The 25,606-nt window shown below is 31.6% G+C and overlaps 3 protein-coding genes across 6 annotated transcripts in view; 2 read left to right on the forward strand and 1 right to left on the reverse strand.

The window, feature by feature from the left end:
* LOC135138748 (uncharacterized) overlaps positions 1-25,606 on the forward strand; it is a 140,947-nt gene that overhangs the window by 65,490 nt on the left and 49,851 nt on the right. The gene's annotated exons all lie outside the window — the stretch shown is intronic.
* On the reverse strand, positions 112-1,529 carry LOC135138752 (terpene synthase-like). Its single transcript, XM_064068756.1, has 7 exons — positions 1,499-1,529; positions 1,394-1,446; positions 1,175-1,334; positions 966-1,113; positions 589-906; positions 437-539; positions 112-357 (listed from the first exon to the last, which is right to left on the reverse strand). The coding sequence occupies exons 3-5, from the start codon at positions 1,216-1,218 to the stop codon at positions 760-762; spliced, it is 339 nt and encodes a 112-aa protein (XP_063924826.1). The 5' UTR covers positions 1,219-1,334; positions 1,394-1,446; positions 1,499-1,529; the 3' UTR covers positions 112-357; positions 437-539; positions 589-759.
* Positions 3,499-25,606, forward strand: part of LOC135138741 (uncharacterized) — a 50,166-nt gene continuing 28,058 nt past the window's right edge. The window contains exons 1-5 of the mRNA XM_064068733.1: positions 3,499-3,568; positions 17,058-17,072; positions 22,867-23,048; positions 23,466-23,624; positions 25,381-25,539. Coding sequence (XP_063924803.1) covers position 3,568; positions 17,058-17,072; positions 22,867-23,048; positions 23,466-23,624; positions 25,381-25,539 — 516 coding nt within the window. The 5' untranslated portion in view covers positions 3,499-3,567. The remainder of the gene's footprint in view (positions 3,569-17,057; positions 17,073-22,866; positions 23,049-23,465; positions 23,625-25,380; positions 25,540-25,606) is intronic.

Below are 25,606 nucleotides of genomic sequence, written 5' to 3' on the forward strand. Positions count from 1 at the left end.
TTGGAACGGTTAATTTAATTTAAAACTCGACACTTAGAAGATACATTACATTTTTACCGTCCTGTAGAATTAATTTGGTATCGTACCTTTACAAACAAATGAAACACATGCAATCGCGAAGTTTATATTACTCGCAACCATCGTAATAAATTTCCGTTTCTAAATTGTCGAGTACATCGTGAAGAACTCGTTCTAGACACGATTTTTTTCCCACATTCATGTCGTCCACGTCGACCAGAATTCCATTTTTCAACTCTTCCAGTACCTTTCGCGTGTACTCGAAGCTTCCAAAACTTTCCAGTATCTCCACAAAGAGTTTCTTACTTTCTATATCCAGTGGTCTTTTTTTTAACATATCTAAGACAGAGAATTAAGAAAATAAATCGTGATATTGGATCCATGACAAAGCGAAGCTCCTATTTTATACGAAGGATACTCAGAATGCGATGATCGTTGGGATGGGTGTGAATTGCATGCATTACAAGAAAGTTAAATTTTCCCTCATCAAGATCGTCGCAAAGAATCCGAACGGTTGCGTACTAGAAAATTAGTTCAAACAAATGAAAAACGGGTAAGTCGGTTGCTTACCTTAGGACTGCAAATTTATGTAGTCGTCATATATCTGAAGAAATTCACCTATTTTGTTACAAAAATCTACACTCAACTCGATTTTATCGTTTTTAGCGCACAGTTTTAACCATTGGACTCCCCATACGAAAGCAGTGGCACATTCTAAAACAGGAGACTCCATTTCAAAAATTATAAAACCTTGAACTTACTAGCACGAATTAGTGCTCTAAAATCGTTAAAAGTAGGACATTGTTGGATGTCTCTATAGTAGACTTCGAGTCCTTGTCCAGTGAAGAATCGAATACCTAAAGTAACATAATCATCAAGAGCGATGTCCTAAATAAAAACATAAACAGTAACAAAGAGAGAAATTTTCATCAGTGGTTGTTGGTTACCTCCCGGTTTTCCGCATAACAGAGTACATTTTTCATTATTAGAACCATCTTGTGTAGTGTAGCATACAGAGTTAGCGGAATTCCATAAACCATGTGTGCAGAAAGAAGTCCTCTGCGAAGTATCGTTCCGTCCAGAATATCGTCTACTCTGGAAAAAGTACATGGATTAAAGTAGGTAATTAAATTAAGGTGAGTATAACGAAACTTACATAATAAGCATTTCGTATAGTCCACTTTCAATATCATTAAACATTTTCAATTCGTCTTGAGGGCACTTTACCCAAACATTGCAAGCACCAAACAGTCGGTTAAAAATGTTCCGATTTTCTGGGCCCGCTTGTAAAAGTGTTCCACTGGTCTTGCCAATATCTACAATCAATAGTTTGTTAAAAAATACAGACAAAATTTTACTGTGGTGACTACATTACCTCTTCGCCTTTGATCTCCGTTTCGTCTGTGTTTGGTAGATATTTCTGCCTTCCTATAATTCTGATTATTTTTCTTTGTTATACGTACGAAGATACGAAACATACACAAATAACTGCCTTAATTGTCTTTCGTGTCTACTTATAAAAATCCTTGACAAATAAATCTAATACGAGTCGTTATAAAAAAGTAATAGCCCATTTATCATTCTTCAATTACGTCAGCAAAAATGAAGAAAGCGTCAGCGACTATAGTCTTGATTTCGCCCTGTAGCTGCTACTCCATGAAATTATTACATCAACTTCGTAATTTAAATTTATCACGAACTTCTTCAACTTAATTTTACAGCAACAACTTTCGACTTTCATCTTTGTTTATCCTCGGCAGTTGAGAATTCCCTAAAACAACTGAAATTTTTTGAATCCCTAGGGATTCAAAATTTGCTACTATGGGTAGTGGTCGAAGTTGCAGGACCGAAGAACTGTTGAGCATAGAAATAGTTGTATAGAGGAACCGTCCTTGTTGACACTAAGACACAAAAGTCGCGACGATTTACCATTGTTCATGAGCAAAAGAAGTCGATCAGTCATTTGGAACTGTACAAGAAATACGCCAGACTGAGGCCAGAAAATGCGCCGCAAAAAGGGTTATTTATAAATTACAGAGGGAATAAGTGCATCAAACACTGTTTTTGTTGGTGCTTTGAGACATTTTTAGTGAAAGCTGGTGATAATAAACGTTTATAAAAATGTTTCGTTGTGTTTATTCCTCTTTAATAACAATTAACAAGAAGTTAATCGGTATGAGAAGAATCATATGTGAATAAAATAGGTGCGGAATAATACAACCATTGTGACTATTGACGGCTGGAGCTTTTTCCAGCCGTTTTTGTTTTTCTTTCTAATCAGCACAAAATTGACAATTAGCAGAACACAATTGACGGAAGACGAAAATCAAAAGAAAAAAACTATTTTATGATTGACATCTTTGTATACATACCTACATCCTTCCTCTGTCTTCAGATATTGTGAAGATTTGTCTTGTGTTTATTAATTTATTTATTTACTTATCTATATAGCGAAAACAATATTATATATATTATATCATGTAATGTTTCTGTTTAACTTCGGTTTCTCTCTCAACCGTCAAAAGCACTAATAAATTTTCCACAAAATTGTGGCAAATTTTACTTTTTTTTTATAATTAAAAAATTTGAGAAGATATACAAAAAGTTTTAGGATGTAAATTATTTGCTATTTGACTGTCAATTTTATTTTGTCTTTCTGTACTGTATTGAATATAATTGAATTGCGAAACCAATTCTTGGCAAATAAATAATATCTTATCTGCTACGACGCAAATGGAAACAACTAGATAAATATGAATTATACTACTTAAATAAGAAAAAATGTTGTGATTTGATTGGAAAATTTTCACGCAAGACGTCAATAAACACTTCATATTTATCGATATCTTAAATCTAGCTTTTAAAATGTTTACTTGTAGTAACTAACCAAAAAGCAATGAATTTAAAATGTTAATTATGTACAAACTTTTTGCACTTTTTGCAAAAAGCATGTGGGTGACGTGTTTATTGATTTATTACGAAGCTTAAACAAAAAACTAAAAGAGACTAACTCTCATTTTAAGCATGCAAGTACATTAAGCTATGCTTCATAATCATCCGATGGTGTTTCGTCCACAAACATCTGAAGTTGGTACAGCATAGTTTCAGTAACATCAAAAATTAATTGTTTTTTGTTTTAAATTAACCTTATAGCTATTCGCCCCGCCGTAAACTACGTGTACATATTATTACTTGATCTCTTGTTTGCTTTATTTTATTTTAATTTATTGCTAGTTGCTTTAATACTCGTAAATCTAAATCTACGTACGAAACATATTTATACATTATAAGCTATGAACCGTGGAGAAAACATTAAATTAGCCATTTATCAGATTTTGTTTTTTTCATAACTTGGAAAGTCTTGCTCTTGATAACACCAACTTATCAGATATGCTAACCCCACTTTTGGAACATAGTATATAAGGAACAACATTAAAAAGTTGGTGATTATTGTAATACGGATGATTTAAAAGTTTACCGTAATAAAGTAATACTTTAATTGTAAACATATTTTATAAAAGTTTTTTGTGATCATAAATTTCAAAAATAAGTGAATTTCCTGACGGGTAAGTTGAAAATTGCAGTTAGAAATTACCATGTACGCGTATTTTTACTTCCCGAGCGTAAGCAAAGGAAGTATTGTAATCGAGTCCGTCGGCCGACTCTCTACTTTTACGTTTTCTCGATCTTTCATGACCCCTAGAAGACGAAGAAATAGGTCTCCCATTTCCGTCTGTCTGTCCGTCTGTCCGTCTGTCCGTCTGTCCGTCCGTCTATCCGTCTGTCCGTCTGTCCGTCTGTCCGTCTGTTGTCCCGGATTTTTATTAGACAGATAATCTCCGAAAGTACTCGACCGATTGTTGTGAAATTTTGTACTTATATTAAGAATATCATGTAGATGGTAAAACGCTAACCAAAATTTGTCTAATCATCCCCACCACTAAAGCGATGACGTCACTTCAAAATTGTACATAGTAAATGGGTTTTCAATTGTATAAAATAACATAGTCCTACACATGTAGTTTACAACTCTGAATCGACTTTTCACCCGAAACGTCCAGATTTTTGGAAAAAAAATCAAAATTATAAAACAACATTTTGAAATTTAATTTTTAATCTGCTAACCAGAATGCTTTGAAATGTTACAGATATTTTAAGGCTATAAAGAGCATCATAAATCTTTAGTCAAAAAATATTTGCTTATCCCCTCCAAAAACTTGATGACGTCAGCTCAAAAGTTTGTGGAATAAATCATATCTAAAATGTACAAAATATGATGAGTCTGTACTTCTGATCTATCACTCCATTCATATTTTTTGGATTTGCATATACAGGGTGACTCAAAAAAATTAATGAATGCGTAAATATATTTTATTGATTTAATCAGGAACTACAAAACCGAATGCTCTGAAATCTTGCAGATGTTTTAAGGTCATAAAGAGCATAATAAATGTTTAGTCAAAATATATTTGCTTATCCCCTCCAAAAACTTGATGACGTCAGCTCGAAAGTTTGCCGAATAAATCATATCTAAAATGTACAAAATATGATGAGCCTGTACTTATCATTTATCACTCCATTCATATTTTTTGGATTTGCATATATAGAGTGACTCAAAAAAATTAATGAATGCGCAAATATATTTTATTGATTTAATCAGGAACTACAAAACGGAATGCTCTGACATCTTGCAGATGTTTTAAGGTTATAAAGAGCATAATAAATGTTTAGTCAAAATATATTTGCTTATCCCCTCCAAAAACTTGATGACGTCAGCTCGAAAGTTTGCCGAATAAATCATATCTAAAATGTACAAAATATGATGAGCCTGTACTTGTCATTTATCACTCCATTCATATTTTTTGGATTTGCATATACAGAGTTACTCAAAAAAATTAATGAATGCGTAAATATATTTTATTGATTTAATCAGGAACTACAAAACGCAATGCTCTGACATCTTGCAGATGTTTTAAGGTTATAAAGAGCATAATAAATGTTTAGTCAAAATATATTTGCTTATCCCCTCCAAAAACTTGATGACGTCAGCTCGAAAGTTTGCCGAATAAATCATATCTAAAATGTACAAAATATGATGAGCCTGTACTTATCATTTATCACTCCATTCATATTTTTTGGATTTGCATATACAGAGTGACTCAAAAAAATTAATGAATGCGCAAATATATTTTATTGATTTAATCAGGAACTACAAAACGGAATGCTCTGACATCTTGCAGATGTTTTAAGGTTATAAAGAGCATAATAAATGTTTAGTCAAAATATATTTGCTTATCCCCTCCAAAAACTTGATGACGTCAGCTCGAAAGTTTGCCGAATAAATCATATCTAAAATGCACAAAATATGATCAGTCTGTACTTGTGATCTATCATTCCATTCATATTTTTTGGATTTGCATATACAGGGTGATTCAAGAAAATAAATGAAAGCGTAAATTTATTTTACTGATTTACTCAGGAACTACAAAACCGAATGCTTCGAAATCTTGAAGATATTTTAAAATTATCATAAGCATGGTAAATTTTTGATCAAAATGTATTTGGTCGTCCCCCCTAAAAAATTTATGACGTCACCCCAAAATTTTGCTGAAAAAATGCTATCTTAAATGTGCATTTTGCAAAGTATGATGAGTCCATACTTGTGATTTATCACTGCATTAAAATTTTTAATATTTGCTTATACAGGGTGTCTGAAAAAAATTAATGACGGAGTGAATTGATTTTGCAAAACTGAATACTTAGAAATCTTGACGTTTTGAAGTTATTGTAAGCGTGGTAACTGTTTAATCAAAATGTATCTCTTTATCAACCCCAAAAAAAATTCATTACGTCTTCTCACAATTTTGCTGAATAAAGTATATGATCTGACTACACTTTTAAAATTTTTAATATTTGCTTATACAGGGTGTCTGGAAAAAAATTAATGACGGAGTGAATTGATTTTGCAAAACTGAATACTTAGAAATCTTGACGTTCTGAAGTTATTGTAAGCATGGTAACTGTTTAATCAAAATGTATCTCTTCATCAACCCCAAAAAAAATTCATTACGTCTTCTCAGAATTTTGCTGAATAAAGTATATGATCTGACTATACTTGTAAAATTTTTGATATTTGCTTATACAGGGTGTCTGAAAAAAATTAATGACGGAGTTAATTGATTTTGCAAAACTGAATACTTAGAAATCTTGACGTTTTGAAGTTATTGTAAGCATGGTAACTGTTTAATCAAAATGTATCTCTTTATCAACCCCAAAAAAAATTCATTACGTCTTCTCACAATTTTACTGAATAAAGTATATGATCTGACTACACTTGTAACTAATCATTGCATTCAAATTTTTTAACTTGCTTATACAGGGTGACTCAAAAAAAGAAATGAATCAGTCACTTTATTTTAGTGAATAAATCAAGAATTGCTAAACTGAATATTTTGAAATCTTGCAGATGGTTAAAATTGATTGTGAGCATGGTAAATTGTTAATGAAAATATATCTGTTTATTACCCCGAAAAAATTCATGACGTCATCTACAATTTTTGCCAAAAAAGTTTAACTCAAAATGTGCAAAAATATGATGAGTTTTAACATAAGCAACTGTGGCCTGTGGTTTAGTGGAGGTGGAGTGTGCAGTGCAATTAGAAGTTCCGGTAACAGATCCCGGCACTTCCAACTTTTTTCGCCCATCAAATCAAGAACAGCACTTCCGATTTTCGCAACAATAATGTTATAATATTTATTTATTTGTTATTGTGTGTTCGTGAATAAGCACCATAAATAGCAAATGTTGAAATTTTTTTTTGTGATCGGAAGAATATCTCTTAATCATTTTATATATTGTCAATACATGATTAACTTCGACTGTTAATGTTTATACATCGAGAGAAGCAGAGAAAAAGTACATATGCATTTGCTTCAGTTATGCCACTGACCGTGTCATTTCTTTATCGCACGTTGAGACATAGTTTATATAAACAAACTCCCAGCCATAGCAAAAAGCGGAAGTTGGAAACGACGAGCGGCGCGGGGGGAATCACTTGTTTGGGTGGCGAGACGAAACAGTTGCGATTGCGAAATGCGAAGCCAATTCGAAAAAAACTGTTGAAGAGTGAGTGTCATTGAGGATATATATCTCCAAATTTTAAAAATTGGACCAAGTTACAATAATTGTTGCCAGGTAAGTGCAGATATTTTGGATTTGCATATACGGGGTGATTCAAGAAAATAAATGAAAGCGTAAATTTATTTTACTGATTTACTCAGGAACTACAAAACCGAATGCTTCGAAATCTTGAAGATATTTTAAAATTATCATAAGCATGGTAAATTTTTGATCAAAACGTATTTGGTCGTCCATAACTTTAGAATATTCCCAAGATTTCAAAGCATTCGGTTTTGTAATTCCTGATTAAATCGATAAAATAAATTCACGCCTTCATTAATTTTTTTGAGTCACCCTGCATATGCAAATCCAAAAATATGAATGGACGTCTTGTGATTTATCATTCCATTCATATTTTTTAGATTTTCTTAAGAGGTGGTTCAAAAAAATTAATGAAGTCAATTTATTTTATTGATTAAATTAAAGGCAACACTTATTATTAGTATTACACCCCAACCAACCCAATTTGGTAGACACAAAATTTGTTAAAGGAAAAACTCGGTTGAAACATAAGGGTAGCACGCTTATTTACATCGACTTTAACATTACAGACCTGCATTTGTTTTATGCGGTCACTTGGTTCCGCGAATGCGGAATAGACATGTTTATAATCAACCAATTGTGAATTTCACCGTCAAGAATTAAAATAAAACGCAATGTTTTATATAATAAGCGGAAGTCGAAGCAATAAAACCGATGGTCGTTTTGTTTACAGTTTCTTTGTTTGACTCTCACGTATGCTGTTACGCTTGTCATCTTAAATTAAGAATGTTTATACATAAACGATTTTCAGTTGCCCCTCATATTACTAGACAGCGGATTTCTGTCGGGCTACGTCACGATTATAGGGGGGGACGTGCTGGATTCCATAATTATAATTAACGATTTATTAATCAAACGGCTAAGTAAATGAGAACGGGAATTAACAGCAGAGTGCAACGAAACAACGTTATTCTAATCTCAAATAAACGAAGAGCAGTCCGCAACGGCAATGAATTCGCATCCCGTGCGAGCCGTACCGAGTTTGGCCTTGCCTAGCCCGACAGAAACCCGCTCTCTAGATATTACACACCGGCGCCGTATACGTAAGTAAATTGTTACGTTATTTTATTGATTATAAGAAATCAATATTCAAAACGACCCAATTCATTTTCCCGAAAATTTGGGAACACAATAATTTTATTCTTAGTATTACACTCCTTGCAAAAATGTTGATGACGTCATCACATTTTTTTTTAAATTCCCACTAGAAAAATGTAATGAGAAAAAAAAAACATAATAGACATGCAGTCGTCAAGTTTCCGACAGCGAGGGAAGTACTGTCTAAACTCTTTAGACCAATTTTTATTGTTTTAATGGAACACCCTGATTTTTTTGACATATTCTGATGCAGAATAAAAAACTAATTTCGGAAATTATCAACATGTTTATTTCTACTGATTCAAAAAAATAGAAAAAAAATTGTTTGGATAGAACCTCCCTCGCTCCTGAAGTACAATAAAACAACAAATAATAATACAATAAATATTGTAATATCCAAAGCAAATTTCAGAAAAAAAACTATTGGACCGTTCCCAGACTTTATACTAACCCTGTATTCATTTTGTTATTTCACATAATCAGCGATTCTAATCCTAAGTACTTAAATTTGCATAACAAATTAGATGTTTTCCAAAATTTTCTGCAGAATAATGTTTCCTATTGTCTGCTAAGACATTTTTTGTCTAGAGTAAGATCTCCCAACATCACACTGAATTGTGCAACACTAAGAATTTACACTTACAATTTTTCCACAGGATTTATAGAACAAATCGCCGTTTTTTATTTGAAAAACATTTTTGTTTTCCGTTCGTTCCCTCAACTTGTTCTTTGAAGACGATTTGACTTTTTTTTATTATTGTAATTCACATTTCTCGCGAAATGTTCGGTCGCACTGTCGAAGTCAAATGTCAAAGTGGAATTAAAAATTATTTTTAGAAATCAACGAATAACTCTAACTGAATTATTTCATCCAGTCTGATGATTATTGTAGGACAAATTAAACGGAATAAATGCACAAACTGCACAAAATATTTTATTAGGTTATGTTGCTGGTGCTGATCGAGTCTTTATTACTAAAATCTCATTAAAATGCCATGTTCTATTGCGATTAGATGAAAAATCGAGGGCCCGCTTTTCTTATTGTGTGATGATAAGATTTACCATCAAAACAGCTGGCGCTTTTGAAGAGAACCTTTTAATGAACCATTTAGACAACTACAAATACATTTTTAGACAACTACAATAGCTGAATCTCAAGATGGCGGGCGGTGCGAACGTGTCGTCGATTTCGTCTTGTAAAAGATGTAAAAGAGAAGTCGTAAATGATGTTATAAAGTGTATAAACTGTGCAAGTTCTTTTCATCCAAGCTGTGCAAAGCTTTGTAGTGGAGTTACGGTGTTGGCCGACCAAACGTTGATGTGTTGTAAAGCTATAAAAACCTTGGACACACATCATACCAACGTTGATGAAAAATTTTGGGACGCGGTTGATGAAATTGCTAAGAATCACCAGATGTTGGACCCTCGAATCCTATGCTACATCTTAAAACAAAAGGACCAAATGATTTTTGAACTACGTGAGCAAATATCATCATTAAACACGCAGATTGAATTCTTGCAAAAAAATTTTTCACAATCACAGCGCGACAATTCAGACAAGAACGCTAAACAAGAAATATCAACACAAATGGAGGACAACGAAGGTCGGGGTCATTCCACTAATTTGACTGTTGCAAAGACAAAATTTAAACAGACCAAGAATATTCTTGACTCAGATAAATCACACAAGAAAACGATCGAAAATGAAACTGCACAGAATCAAATGAAACAACAGGAAGAAAATGAAGATACTCAACAAAAAAGTGGAAGAAGTAAAATGGACGGAAGCAAAAAGGAAGCATAGGAAAACCTCAAATATTGCTGTCGTCGGAACGGGCTCGTCTAACATCGAAACTGTACCCAAGAAGGCACATTTATTTGTAAGTCGACTACATCCGAATACCGATCGGAACTCTCTGGAGGCAGAAGTAAAGAAATTTTTCCATGAAGGTGAATGTGAACCGGTAACAAGTAAACACCCAAATGTTTATGCTAGTTTTAAAGTTACTATTAATGCCAGCAACTTGGAAAGTGCACTGAAACCTGAAATTTGGGCACCAGGGGCTCTCGTAACTAAATTTTTTCACCGGAAAAAGAAAATCAACGACAACAGTTAGTCCGTGCGGTCAAGTGTACAGACGTCACAACTCAAATCGAATTTTACAAAAGTCCAAGGAAAAGGAGCGACAAGATAAAACTTGTATTTACTCCAAAAAATAACTTGCAAGAAAGTTCGTTTCATCTTATGCACCAAAATATACAAGGTTTGGGCAACAAAATAGAAAAGCTTCAAGTTGTATTATCTGAAATAAACTCTAGTATTGTAGTACTTAGCGAACATTGGCAGTCTTCTGACCAAATTAAGCTTATCAACTTGGAAAACTATTTATTATGTTCTAGTTTCTGCCGTAACAAAAACAAACATGGTGGCGTATCAATCTTTGTCAATTCTAATTTAAAATCTGCAGATTTACCACAGATTAAAGAAAAATCTATAGTTAATGTGATAGAATGCTGTGCGATAGATATTTTAAGTATAAATGTAGTTATTATTGCTCTGTATAGACCTCCTTCGGGCGACTTTTACTTATTCATTGATGTTTTGGGTGACATACTATCCATAGTACCTAATAATAATAGAACAGTTATGGTTGTGGGAGATTTCAATGTAAACTTCCTGGTAGATTCATCCCATAAAACGTATTTACTAGATTTATTAGCAACTTTTAATTTAGTTCAAACTATAACAGAACCAACTCGCAATAAGGCATGTCTTGATAACATTTTTGTATCTGCAATTAACATTAAATACGACGCGCGAGTCGTAAATTTTAATTTAGCTGATCATAGTGCTCAACAATTATCTTTTAATTTAAGGTGCCCACTAATTCCAAGAACCAGTCATAGATATATACGTAACTTTTGCGAAGCAAATTATCAACACTTCTATTATGCTCTTGAAAAACACGATTGGAGTGCACTTTATGACACAACTGACACGGAAGTAGCTTTTGACATTTTTATGTCTGATTTTAGAAGACTTTTTGAACTATCGTTTCCTTTTAAAAAAATTACATACATTCTTAACGATTCCAAGAAAAAATGGATTACTCCAGAAATCATAAACCTAAAAAACACTGTCTCACTTTATGCAAATCTTAGCATGCACTTTCCCGTTTTTAAGGATGAATTTAGAAAAATTAACAAAGAATACGAACATTTACTAATTAAAACAAAACAGAACTACAACGAAAACAGACTTTTCACCTCCACTAACAAAAATAAAACTATGTGGGATATTATTAGAGAGTGTTCTAATAAAATAAAAATTAAAAATGAAGTTAAAATTTCTCAAAATGGATTTTCTTTAAACGACCGAGAGAGTGCCAATCTTTTCAATAAATGTTTCTCCGAAATTGCTTCTAATACAATTAAACAATTGGACATGACCAACGACTATACTTTTCTTTCTAATAATATTCCATTATCTTGCCACAGTCTAAACCTTTTACCAGTCACAAATTCAGATATTCTTCAAATTATACTTAAACTGAAAAATTCTAAATCATCTGGACATGATGACATATCAAATAGCCTACTGAAAAAAGTAGGAACCATTATTGCTGAACCTTTAGCACATATTGTTAATTTATCCTTAAGTAATGGACATTTTCCCACCGTACTAAAACAAGCCATAGTAATTCCACTTCACAAAAAAAATGATCGTCACGTAGTCTCTACTTATAGACCGATTAGCATTTTACCTAGTATATCAAAAATTTTTGAACATGTGATAAACAACAATCTTGTGTCATTTTTAAATAAATACGAAATAAGTGATCCCTCCCAACATGGTTTTACAAAAGGCAAAAGCTTAGACACTGCACTGGCAGATTACCTTAGCCAAATATCCCAGTGTATGGACAAAAATATCTCTTGCCTCGGATTGTTTGTAGATTTTACAAAGACCTTCGACTGCGTAAGTCATGAGTTACTGCTTCACAAATTAGAACGCTATGGGATAAGGGGTACAGCCTTACAGTGGTTCCAATCATATCTATCAGACAGAACTCAAAAAGTGCTTGTAAATAGCACTCTTTCTAGAGAATCGACTGTCACTATCGGGGTACCTCAAGGATCAATTCTCGGACCGACTCTGTTCATAATTTTTATTAATGACTTATTAAAATTGGTAAAAAAGACGTCAAATTGCACCGTTATGTCCTACGCTGACGATACCAACTTCATTATTACTGGAACAGACGTTAATGCCATTACTAGAAGGGCACAGGAGGTATTCTCTCTAGTGCAACAATGGGTCAGTAAAAACAAACTATGGATAAACAATCAAAAACTTGCCTTTACAATTTTTACTAACATGACAAACTTTCAGAATATTACGCTAAATTTAAATAAGACGCTTGTTAAGTGCTCCAACTCCATCAAACTATTAGGAGTCGTTTTTGACAATCATTTAAAATGGAATCTTTATATAGATCAATTATGCTCGAAATTATCTTCGGTTTGTTATGCACTCAAGAATGTAGCCAGACAGTGTAATTATTCTACAGTAAAACAACTATACTTTGCTTGCTTCCAAAGTCTTCTAACATACGGCATTATTCATTGGGGGCACTCTCCTGACTTTCAACGAGTTTTTATTTTACAGAAATGGGCAATTAGAATCTTAGCCGGAATTAAAAGTATGCACTCTTGTAGATCCGCCTTTAAACAGCACAGAATCTTAACATTACCAAACATATATATCTATGAGATGTTATGTTAAACATATAAAAATATTAACAAGTTCAGTCAAACTCGAACAGATCATGAGTACAATACTAGACACAAGAAGTTGTTATTGCCAACTCAACACAAAACAGCCCACTTTCAAAGAAGTTTACATTTCAATTGTTGCAATTTTTTTAACAACTTGGACTATGAAATAAAAGATGCACCTAATTTGCGTACGTTCAAGGCTAAATTAAAAATATTTCTTTTGGATAGAAATTTTTATGATTTTAATGACTTTTTTAAGAAAGCGTGTAGCGTCTATTAGTTCATTGTAAGTAGGTACATGTTATCGTGTAATATGTAGAAACCATCTTGTATTTTTTGCACTATTTTGGTGCTATGTGTTTGTAGTGTTATTTTATTTTGACAATCCCTTCTTAAATATTTTCTATTTTTCTGTATAATATTTTCTGAAGGTAAATAAAGTATTATTATTATAATAACAAAACTTAACAATTATTGATGAATGAAGTAATGAAATATTGTACGAATCTGGAGAAGTATTGCCACTATTTTCAAGAATTGCTCAAAAAGACTGCTGTCTGCAGCTATACAGTAAGTAAGCCGATCTTCAAAATTCCTACGCGTGTTGATTAGCATTTGAGTTGAAATCTGAAGACAATATTGCTGGATTGCTTCAGATTTGGATGCGGCACCCTGTATATGATATAAAATGGTATTAGGATGATAAACATATAAAATAGAAATGAATAATGGGTTAGTGTGGATGAGTGGACAGCATTTCTTTCGTTCTCTTCGATAAGGGATGTCACTTCTTTAAGACTTTTATTAGCTAAGTTTAACTGATGATAGTCATGAATCTTCTACAGTGTTGTGACATACAATGAGAAATCAGTATCGTTAACAAGTTTTGACTTATTTAAACATATATCTGAATTTAAATTAAAAGACGGTAAATAATTTGAATGGACAGTAGAATATAAACTTTCATGTGGTTCTAACACAGACTGACTAGTAAAGGTAGTGCCTGTTCTATTCAATTTAAACAAATCGCTTCCTTCTAATTTAACATTGAAAGGTGTGCTAAAATTTCTATAATTTATAGTTACGTATTCGGTTGATTCCTAACACGATTACTAATGTTACTGTAAACTTTTATTAGTTGGCAATTATCGTTGGTGATTAGGGAGTCTTCTCTAGCCTCTAAATAAACTCGAGGTTCAAGAGAAAAAGATTCATTATGATAAAGGTAATCTTCATGGCAATTATTACCAACATCGAAGCTAATGACCATGTAATTAAAAATGGAATTAGTGAAAGATATAATAGATGGTCATAGTAAATTTTGAACAGTTCGTCTTTTTGAACTGGGGCTCAGAGCTCCATGATTTAGAGATAGGAGTTAAGCTACTCCATATTGTAGACGTCATTCTCGGATTAGTTTTAGAAATATATACAGGATGTTCATTTTATCTGTTCAAGCCTGACAATTTTTGCATAGGCAACATATTATACACCCCAGAGACGACTTCGTCCAAGTTATTTTTTTTAATAAGCAAAAATAGCAATCACAGAAAAAAAATGACAAAGATATCAATGTCAAATAATGACAAAATTGAAAAATAAATACTCAATTTATTAGTGGATCATATTACAATGAAAACGAATTTATAATAAATGTTAAAAACGCCTTCTTCCCCTATTTTCACAAAGTCTTATCCTACATTCAAAATTTCTACCATCTCTATCTCACAAATCGGGAGTTATAGATCTGCATGATGCTATTATCCTTTCACGTAAGTGGTTTTGATTTTCGATTGGGACACTATAAACGTCATTTTTCACCTTCCCCCAAAGAAAAAAATCTAATGGATTTAGATTAGGGCTCCGTGCAAGCCAAGCGTACTCTTCTTTTCTAACAATAAGTCTTGATTCAAACGCTCTGTGTAAATACTTCCTAACGTCTCTCTGATAATGAGCGGGAGCGCCATCATTTTGAAACCAAATTATTCTTCGTATGTCCAGCTTTAAGTTTTCCAACAGTTGAGGTAAAATATTCTTCAAAAAATTTAGATGCATGGACCAATAACGAGGTTACCATCAATTCCACACCAAGCATTAACTTTGAAAACTTCTTGGAAGTGCGGAGGTATATTATAAAATCAACGAATTTATAAGTAAAAGTTTAGTTTTTTCATTTAGAATATTTTTATGAGTAATAAGTTGCCTAAATTTTAAATAACACTCTCTACAGATATGAGGCACATGGGACGAAAATGTGAATTCAGAATCGAATATAACCTCAAGATTGTTAACCTTGTGTACATACTCTATTTTTTCGTTGATGCCTGAAACTTTACGTGATGTGCCAAACAAGATATGACAAATTAGCAAATTTAGATTGTTAAAATTAGTATCAGGTGGTCTGTACAAAGTACCTACGTGAATTTCCTTTGAGTTTATCTTAAGTTTAATCAATAAGTACTCAACAGAGCTGTTAAAGGTTTCGTCTTAAAAAAAAAATTAAATTTCAAATTTAAGAAAAGCTTAAACATGTTTCACTGACGTCGATGAGGTAATAATCATGTTGGAGAACAATGTCTTTGAACTTGTGCGATTTGTTACATAAGGGTTTCTGTTTAATTTCGGTTTCTGTGCCAGCCGTCAAAAACACCAATAAATTTCCGACAAAATGGTGACAACTTTCCGGCGATTATTTTTGGTACGGCTTGTGTCACCGACAGCTTCCCTGTCGGCGGCACTCTTTGTCGGGCAGCAGCAATCCGGCGGCCGCACCTTGTGGCGGCTTGCTTTTGTCGGCGGCGGACCTTGGCGGCCACATCTATCTGTGGTGGCTCGTGCCATAAGGGGTGGACGGACAAGTCCCCTCTCTTATTTTGTATAAAATTCTTTTTGTCATTCGTTAGGTAGCAGTCCAGCTGTGTGGACAATAAAATACAAAAATACAGTCCACTTCTTTTATTTCGAAATCATCACGGCCGCACCAATTTTTTTAATTAAAAAATATCAGGAGAAGATGTACAAAAAGTTTTAGCATGTAATTAGTATTTGCTATTTGACTGCCAATGTTGTTTTATTTCTGTACTGTTCTGAATATGAATGAATTGAGAAACCAATTCCTGGAAAATAGATCATATCGTCGCTATATGACGCAAATGGAAACAAGTAGATAAATATGACTTATTACTTAAATAAGATAAAATCTCTTGATTTGGTTGCAAATTTTTCAACCAAGGCGCCAATAAACAATTCATGTTTATCGTTGTCTTAAATCTAGGTTTTAGAATAAGTATTTACTTGTAGTATGTAACCAAAAAGCGATGAAATTAAAATGTAAATTATGTCCAATATAACAGTGGATGACGTGTTTATTGATTTATTACGACGTTTAAACAAAAAACTAAAAGAAACTCACTCTCATTTAAGCATGCAAGTACATTGAGCTATACTTCATAATCATCCAATGGTATTTCGTCCACAAACACCTGAAGTTAGTACGCCGTAGTTATCAGTAATAACAAAAATTAATTTGGGAAGATTATTTTTTGTGTTAAATTAATATTATAGCTATTCGCCCCGCCATAAATTACATATTACTACTTGATCTCTTGTTTGCTTTATTTTATTTTTCTTTATTGCTACTTTCGTTAATAAATCTAAATCTGCGTACGTATGAAAAATGGAAAAAAACCATGGAGAAAACATTAAATTAGTCATTTATCAGGTTTTAGAGTTTCCAGATCTTGAAGGTCTTTCTCTTGATAACACAAACTTATCAGATATGCTAACCCCACCTTTAGAATATAGTATATAAGGACAACATTAAAAAAAAAAAGCTGATTATTGTAATACGGATGACTTAAAAGTTTACCATAATAAAGTAATACGTTAATTGTAAACATATTTAACAAAAGTTCTTGTGATTATAAATTTCAAAAATAAGTGAACTTCCTGACGGGTAAGTTGAAAATTACAGTTAGAATTTACTTACGCGTATTTTTTATTGTACGTAATAATCATTAACGAATTTATTATAACTTGCATTGCTTCTATCAATATTATTATTATTATTATTATTATTATTATTATTCTTTGAGCGGAGGCTAGCGCCTATTGGGCTCACGAAAGGTTCTTCAGATGCTTGAGTAAAAAAAAAAAGAGATAAGGCTGACGTATGCTTAAACCAGAAGAAGCTTTGATATTTACACTTTCAGAATCAATAATATGTACAGTACAACACTTCAGACTTAAAACTTGCATTTCTACCTCGGGTAGATCTCCAAATTTGTATTCTAATGGTACTTCTTATAAATAAAGAGCGAATTTTAGACTTAAAAAAAAAAAGGCAAAAGCGATAACAATTGTGGGTTTAGACAGGAAAATGGCAAAATAGGCGCTTTAGGGCAAGTTTTAGGAAAAACAAATTCTACGCAACGTCTGGTTCTCTTTCAGATCTATAATTTTGAAATTTGGTGTGGATGTATAGTTAAACATGGCGCCTTGATTACAATATTTTGTCTTTTTTTATCGCTTTCGGTTTCACACACAAGAACGCCTAATTTCTTTTTGTTTTAATGGAACACCCAGATTTATTGATATTTTTTGGTGCAGAATAAAAAACCAATTTCAGAAATTATCGACATACTTATTTATACGGATTCGAAAAAATAAAAAAAAATCAAAGTCAACCACATATATATCCAAAGCAAATTTAAGAAAAAGAACTTTTAAAATAACTAAGCTATTCGACCTTTCCGGCACTTTATACTAACCCTGTATTTATGTTATTATTTCACATAATCAGCGATTCTAATCCTAAATAGTTAATATTTGCATAACAAATTAGATGTTTTACAAAATTTTCTGTAGAAAAATTTTTTTTTTGTCTGTTAAGACATTTTTTTGTCTAGAGAAAGATCTCTCAACATCACACTGAATTGTGCAACATTAGGAATTTACACTTACAATTCTCTTAGAGGCTTTATAGAACAATTCGCCGTTTTTTATTTGAAAAACGTATGTGTTTTTCGTTCGTTCCCTCAACTTGTTCTTTAAAGACGACTTGACTTTAAGTATTTTTAAAAATCGCACAAAATACTAGATAATAAGCAATTTTTAAAACACTTTTACACTTTTCAACTTAATTTACGAAAACCCAGCACAAAGTAAATGGTACAGGAAGAGAACTCAAACATAAAGTAGTAGGAGGGCATCAAAGCTCTCTCTAGAAAAGCAAGAGACAACTTGCTCTTGTCTGTAAATAGATATTTTAATTATTTTAAGACGTAGGTAGCCAACTGTCCAGTGAAATTTGTTCTTTGATGTTTGACGCTGAAAAACAGATTTTGGTTATGTTGGCATTTTGCTGACGGAATTCCCCCGACTCTTTTAACCAAAACTCGAGTTGTATTATCTTTTTTTATGGTACCGGAAGTATTAAATTCGTCGCCTGAGAACTTGTTTGATCAACAGACCACAGCGTCCTCAGGCTAATGTCGACTCTAATAAGCGTTCAGAAACGATTTCATCTATAAGCCATATTCCGTGATCTGATGCACATCCTAACCGGTTTCGACCATAATTTTTACGGAAAAACTAATTGTTCAGTTATGTTCATGCATTTTATAATAACATAAAATAACTTGACAACTACTTTAAATATTAAAAAGTAACATAGTCTCGAATTTGTTGTTTAAGAATCCACGTTGAATTTTTATCTTCGACATTGAGATTTTTCGGCTTTTCAACGTTCGAATTCTCAGTTTTTCGAAATTTTAGTTTTGGCGTTTTTCAGTTTATTTATTTTTCAATTTTTGGATTTTACAATTTTTTAATTTTCAGTTTTACGTTTTTTCAATTTTTCTCCTTTTCAATTCTAGGATTTTTCGATTTTGCAATTAATCGATGTTTCCATTTTCCTATTTCTTGACATTCGAGTATTTCGATTTTCCAGTTCTCCAATTATTTATTTTTTCGATTTTTCAGGTTTTTGATTTTTCAACTTCTCAATTTTTTTTAAGGTTTCAGTTTTTCGATTTCTCAATTTTTTTGGATTCTTAGTTTTTGGATATTTCAGTTTTGGTTTTTCAGTTTTTCTATTCTTCAGTTTTTCTTTCATTGTTCAGTATTTCAATATTTCAGTTTCGGGATTTTTCGATTCTTCGTCTTTTCGATTGTTGACTTTGGATTTTTGGATGTATCGATATTTTTTTACTTCCTCGATTTTTCAATTTTTCGATTTTTAAATTTTACATTTTTCAATTTTTTGATATTTAGATATTTCAGTTTTTAAAATTTTAGATTTTTCGATTTCTCTGTTCCAGATTTTCTGTTTTTGAATTTTTCGTTTTTTCAAATGTTCGATTTTTGAATTTTTCAATTTTGACATCTACAAACTTTCAATTTTTCGATTTTTCAGATAATCGATCTTTTATTTTTCATGATTTTTCCCATTACTTGATTTTCAACTGTTTCGATTTTTCAATTCTTCAATTCTTCAATTTTTCGACTTTTCGGGTTTTTGATTTTTCAATTTTTGGATTTTTTTAAGCTTCGATTTTTCGACCTCATTTTTTGATTTTTCGGTTTCTCAATTTTTCAGTTTTTTAGATTCTTAATTTTTGGATATTTCAGTTTTGGGATTTTTCAGTTTTTCCATTATGCTGTTTTTCTTTCATTTTTCAATATTTGGATTCTTCGACTTCTCGATTTCTGACTTATGGATTTTTCGATGTGTCGATTTTTTCACTTTTTCGATTTTTCAATTGTTCGATTTTTAAATTTTACATTTTTCAAACTGTTGACATTTTAATTTTTCAATTTTTAAAATTTTAGATTTTTCCATTTTCGATTTTTCATTTCAATTCTTCGATTATTCGACTTCCCGGTTTTAGATTTCCTGTTTACGAATTTTTCGTGTTTTCAAATTTTCGACTTTTCAATTTTTCAAATTTGACTTTTATAAACTCTCAATTTTTCGATTTTTCAATTAATCGATGTTTTGATTTTCTTATTAATTGACATTCGACTGTTTGGATTTTCCAGTTTTTCAATTCTCCAATTTTTCGATTTTTCAAGTTTCTGATTTTTCAATTTTTCGATTTTCTAAGTTTCGATGTTTAGACTATACTTTTTTGATTTTTCGATTTCTTAGTTATTCAATTTTTTAGATTCTCAGTTCTTCGATATTTCAATTTTTCAAGTTTTCGAATGTTTCAATTGCTTACATTTCTTAATCTTTTGATCTTTTGACTTTATGGTTTTAGATTTTCTATTTTTCAATTTTTAGATTTTTTCAAAATTTCGATTTTTAAATTTTTCATTTTTAAAATTTTTCGATTTTTCAAAGTTTTGATTTAGCGATTTATCGAGATTTGGTTGTTTTGATATTTTGATTGTTGAACTTTCTCGATTTATCAGTTTTTCAATTTGTACCTTTTCGATTTGTTTATTTTGGACTGCTTCGGTTTCTCAGTTTTCTACTTTTCTGTTTTTTCGTTTTTGTTTATTTTTTCGCTTTTAGATTTTTGAATTTGCAATTTTTTATCTTTTAACTTTTCATTGTTTCGATTTTGGCCAATTTCAGTATCCCAATTTTTTTACTTCGACTTAAACAAAAAAATAGTTGCATGTCAAGTGAGTGAAATATGTAACATGTGATATTATATTTGTAAATAAAACCATCTAAATATATACCAAAAATGTTCACTTATTCGTTATAAAATCCGACCGAACAACTATTTCACGTAGAAATTATTGTCCAAATCAACCAAATCGCTTGTGAACGCTTATAGAGTCGACAGTTGCCTGAGCGCGCTGTGGTCTGTAGATCAAACAAGTTCTCGGGCGACGAGATGTGACCTTCGCAAGAAACATGTGCTAAGGATATGGAAATAGTAACTTACACAACTAGTGTTAATCGAACATTTGACCAAATTTTACGTAAAGTTACACAAGGAACAACGTTGGTGAGATTTTTTTTTTTTGAAAATTTGCATTAATTTGCAAATATTAAATAATGAAACTAATAAAGCTATTTGTTACATTTTTAACTGCAAAGTTAAATTGTATATTTTAAACCAGAAAAATTACATGTACCTATACGCGGGCTGTGATTCTCCATTTGAAAATTTAATATTATTACTTTTGGCTAACAAATAAAAAACTGCTCATTTCTCGATTTTGTTTGTATTATAGATATTTTAAGTTTATTTGGTTTCTGTAATTAGGATTTCTTCCTGTTGAAATCAGTAAATATTATTATTAAAATAGAAGCATCAAAATTAGATATAATTAAGTATAATTTTCTTGCAGACAACCAGAATTGGTAGACAGCTAGGCTTTGAAACTACGATAGTGCATTAAGAAAACAGTAAATTTAGATTATTTTTGGTATTTCTTTATATAACGTTTGCGAATTAAGTGGATATATATCAGAAATGAATGACGGATTTTTAATAAACAATCAGTTAAAAATTAAAGTTAAAGTTAATCACGCATTTAACGAGGAGTTTAGCGACGTCTGATTGGCGTACAGTCGGTCACGTGGTATTTTAACGTCGTGTTAAAAATTTAATCGCAATCAAACATCTAATTGAGCTTCTGCAACGGTTTGAATTTATTATTATTTAATGAAATTGGTATCCCATTTGACTACAGTTTTTTCAAAAATTTTTTTTAAGTGATAAGCCGTATACATCCACACTTTTCCACTAAAATCATCATTCATAAGATTGAAGACAGGAGCAAATCCTGATATAATGATATAAATCTTGACTTTTTACCCGAGACATCCAGATTTAAAAAAAAACAAAATTACACAATAACAACATTTTTTAAATTGAAATCTTGCACTGGTTTTAAGGCAATCGCAAGCTTTAAAATTACTTATACAGGGTGAGTTGGAAATAATGAATCCCATGTTTCCCAATCTTTTATTATACAGGGTTATTATTATTAGTATTACGTTGCACAAGTTCAAATTATATGTGCCTTTGCTAACATGTTGGTGACGTTATCACAAGATTTTGTTAGGAAAAAATTCGCTTGAAACATACGTATTCGATGTTTATTTACCTGTAGTTTAACAATCCACACACATGTCTTTATTTTAACTTTATAGAGGATATCATTAAATAATAGTCTAATTCACAAAATTACATTTTATAATTTTTGGAAGAAGCTATATTTAAAGTTCTGTTTAAATAACTTTAGACCATTTTTTTTGTGAATATTCTATGTACTATAGTTAGACATATGACAGAAATGCCAGTACTCAAAGACAAAAGCTGAATTTTGCAACAGTTTTTAAGTATATGTGCTGTCGGAGGTTGACAGTAGTGGCTACTATCCTGTCCTCAGTTTTGTTAGTATAAAATAAATGCAAGGAAAAAACCAATTTTTTTTTAATTTTAACTATATGGGCATTAAAGTGCTTTTCAAAATTACATTAAATGTTTGGTAGTAATTGCTGGAATACTTTAAATTTTAGATTTGAATTTGATAGTAGATAGACATAAAATTTTCTTTTTTAAGATAATACTATCGTTCCCAGGTTACGAATTTTAACTGTTATAGAGCAGATTTTTGTCCGAACAACATTCTTTCCTCTTCTCCAAAAATAATGCGCTAATATAATAGAGCTTCCATTCTTTAGTTTTATTGTCCAAAACTGACACATATACCAGTATCAGTGTTCTGACAGCGAGAGATGTTTTTTAATTAGTACTTATAATTTTTAATTTTTTTTTCAGCAAACACATTCAACGTCATCATGGACTTGAGTTCTGAAGAAGAAGAAATTATAAATTTAAAAAAAGAAATTATAAAATTAAAAGAAAATTTAAAACGGAAAGAAGAAAATAGAACACGAAGAAAACATTTAGAAGAGATGAATACTTCGCAATCTGAAGAGAATGCATGTTCCTCAAAAAAGGTATTGTATCTTTGGGCCAGCAAAGAACAAATGTTTGTTTAGATTTATTACAACTTTAAAAAAATAAATACCTAACTTGACTGCGGAGTTCAAGATAAACGCATCTAATGGTGTTTGCCCCTGCAGAAGTGTACTAAATCTATAAAATTTTAGAGTAAAAAACATAAAAAAACTCCATTTTTTTTCTTCCAAATTATGCGAAAGAAAGTATTTTTCGACCAAGTATGAGACTACTGCTGTCTTTATAGACCCAAAGCGCTCTGTGATTAACAATTGATGCTATTTTAATTTACATGGTCTTCGCAAAAAAATGTTTAAATGTGCGTTTAAGAGTAGATAAAATTATTTCGTTAATTACATACATTTTTAGGATACATAAATAAATATGTAAATGTCACTAATTAAATACTTTGTCAGCCGACAGATCCAATACAAACAGAAGGTAGTTCATTCAAACAACTTTTAGCATTTTGGAATAATCAGCAAATTAAAGAAAGTACCAAAGAACATACACATCAAAAGAAGCAGATTCGTGAAGAAAAGGATGGAAAAGTAAGGGAAGCTTTTTCGAAAGAAGTGAGTTTCTGTACCAAAATATATGATATTTACTTTGGTTTTATGCGATATATTACAGTTTGAACATACCAATTATTTTATGACGCAAGATGAAATAAATAAGGCATTTGGACGTTTTGATGAATCGATAATATGTATTTGAATTTAGTCGATATCAATAGTTAATTAGAAGCAAATTTTTGGCAAAAAATGCTAGTACCTTAGTTTACAGTTGTCAATTTTGACATGGGCACACGTAACAAATGTGTTGATTGGTTAAGATGATGGTAGCTGCTATATACTTATGTTTCTTTGAAAATCAGTTTTGTCATTATAAAATTTTAAATAGTTTGCCAACCTGTTAAAAAAAATCAAATTTATTAACAGTCACCCGGTAGTTATTGATGTACCAAGGACGAAAAACTGCGTATTATACGCATGTCTGCAGTTTGGTAGTTGAGGCGTAGCCGAGGCCAGCAAACAAGTGAAATTATAAAGGGGCACTTTTTTACAGAGGTGCAAATTACATTTTCCTATGATCTTCTCGGTTTTAGGAAATTAAAAATTGGTCTAAAGAGCTTAGACAGTACTTCTCTCGCAGTCGGAAACGTGACGACTGCATGCCTATTGTTTTTTCTTTCGCAGTAGATTTCAAAGCATTCGGTTTCGTAGTTCCTGAGTAAATCAATAAAATAAATTTGCTCATGCATTTTTTTTTGAGTCACGCGGTATATTCAAATTCAAAAAATATAAATGGGATGATAAATTACAACTACAGACTCATCAAACAAATTTTGGTTAGCGTTTTACCATCTACATGATATTCCTAATATAACTACAAAATTTCACAACAATCGGTCCAGTACTTTCGGAGATTATCTGTCTAATAAAAATCCGGGACGGCAGACAGACGGACAGACGGACAGACAGACGGAAATGGGAGACCTATTTCTTCGTCTTCTAGTGGTCATGAAAGATCGAGAAAACATAAAAGTAGAGAGTCGGCCGACGGACTCGATTACAATACTTCCTTTGCTTGCGCTCGGGAAGTAAAAATATGAATGGAGTGATAAATCACAAGTACAGACTCATCATATTTTGTACAGTTTAGATGGGATTTATTGGCAAATTGTCGAGTGGACGTCATCAAGTTTTTGGAGGGGATAACCAAATATATTTTGACTAAAGATTTATGATGCTCTTTATAGCCTTGAAACATCTACAACATTTCAAAGCATTCGGGTTAGCAGATTAAAAATTAAATTGCAAAATGTTGTTTTATAATTTTGATTTTTTTTTCAAAAATCTGAACGTTTCGGGTAAAACCTCAATTCGGAGTCGTAAACTACATGTGCAGGGCTATGTTATTTTATACAATTTAAAACCCATTTACTTAGTACAATTTTGAAGTGACACATTAGTGGTGGGGATGATTAGACAAATTTTGGTTAGCCTTTTACCACTTACGCTCGGGAAGTAACTAATTAAAACTATACAATTTTACAAGAGAACTTCTAAAACATATTAAGAAAAATCTAAAATTTTCCATTTTTTTGTGCACCATGTGTTCAGATCAATTTTTTTACCAAATATCATCGTCTCGAAAATTTCATGTTTCTTATTCACGGTCCATTATTTCAGCTCTAAGAAAAATGATGAAACTTTTGAAACTTTAGTTTCAAAATTATTCTAGTTAATTGTTAAAGTTACTTAGAATAATTTTAACAATGTTTTTGCGAAAACACGATAATAATTTTGTTTATTAAATTATTTTTAGCAGACAGATCTAATAGCAATAGAAGACACTACAAACAAGCAAGCTGCTCTATCTGAAGACAGTCATCAAATTAAGGGAAATACCCAAGAAAATATAGTTCCAGGGAACTGGGCTGGACGAGAAACAGATGGCGAAAGAAATAAAACTACGTCGGATAAGGTAAATTTATTTATGATGAAATATACGTTTTGGCCGTTATTTTGTATCAGAAAAAATAACTCAAACA

The sequence above is a fragment of the Zophobas morio genome, unplaced genomic scaffold (genome assembly GCF_036711695.1).
Source record: "Zophobas morio isolate AGI-343-1 ecotype UQ-CSIRO unplaced genomic scaffold, CSIRO_AGI_Zmor_V1 ptg000030l, whole genome shotgun sequence".
In the NCBI taxonomy this organism is placed as follows: domain Eukaryota; kingdom Metazoa; phylum Arthropoda; class Insecta; order Coleoptera; family Tenebrionidae; genus Zophobas; species Zophobas morio.

Coding starts and splice junctions, on each gene's coding strand:
- LOC135138752 (XM_064068756.1), bottom strand. CDS start 1,218: ATGTTTAATGATATTGAAAGTGGACTATACGAAATGCTTATTAT. Junction 1,114..1,174: donor CTATACGAAATGCTTATTAT/GTAAGTTTCGTT, acceptor TACTTTTTCCAG/AGTAGACGATATTCTGGACG. Junction 907..965: donor GTTATGCGGAAAACCGGGAG/GTAACCAACAAC, acceptor GTTTTTATTTAG/GACATCGCTCTTGATGATTA.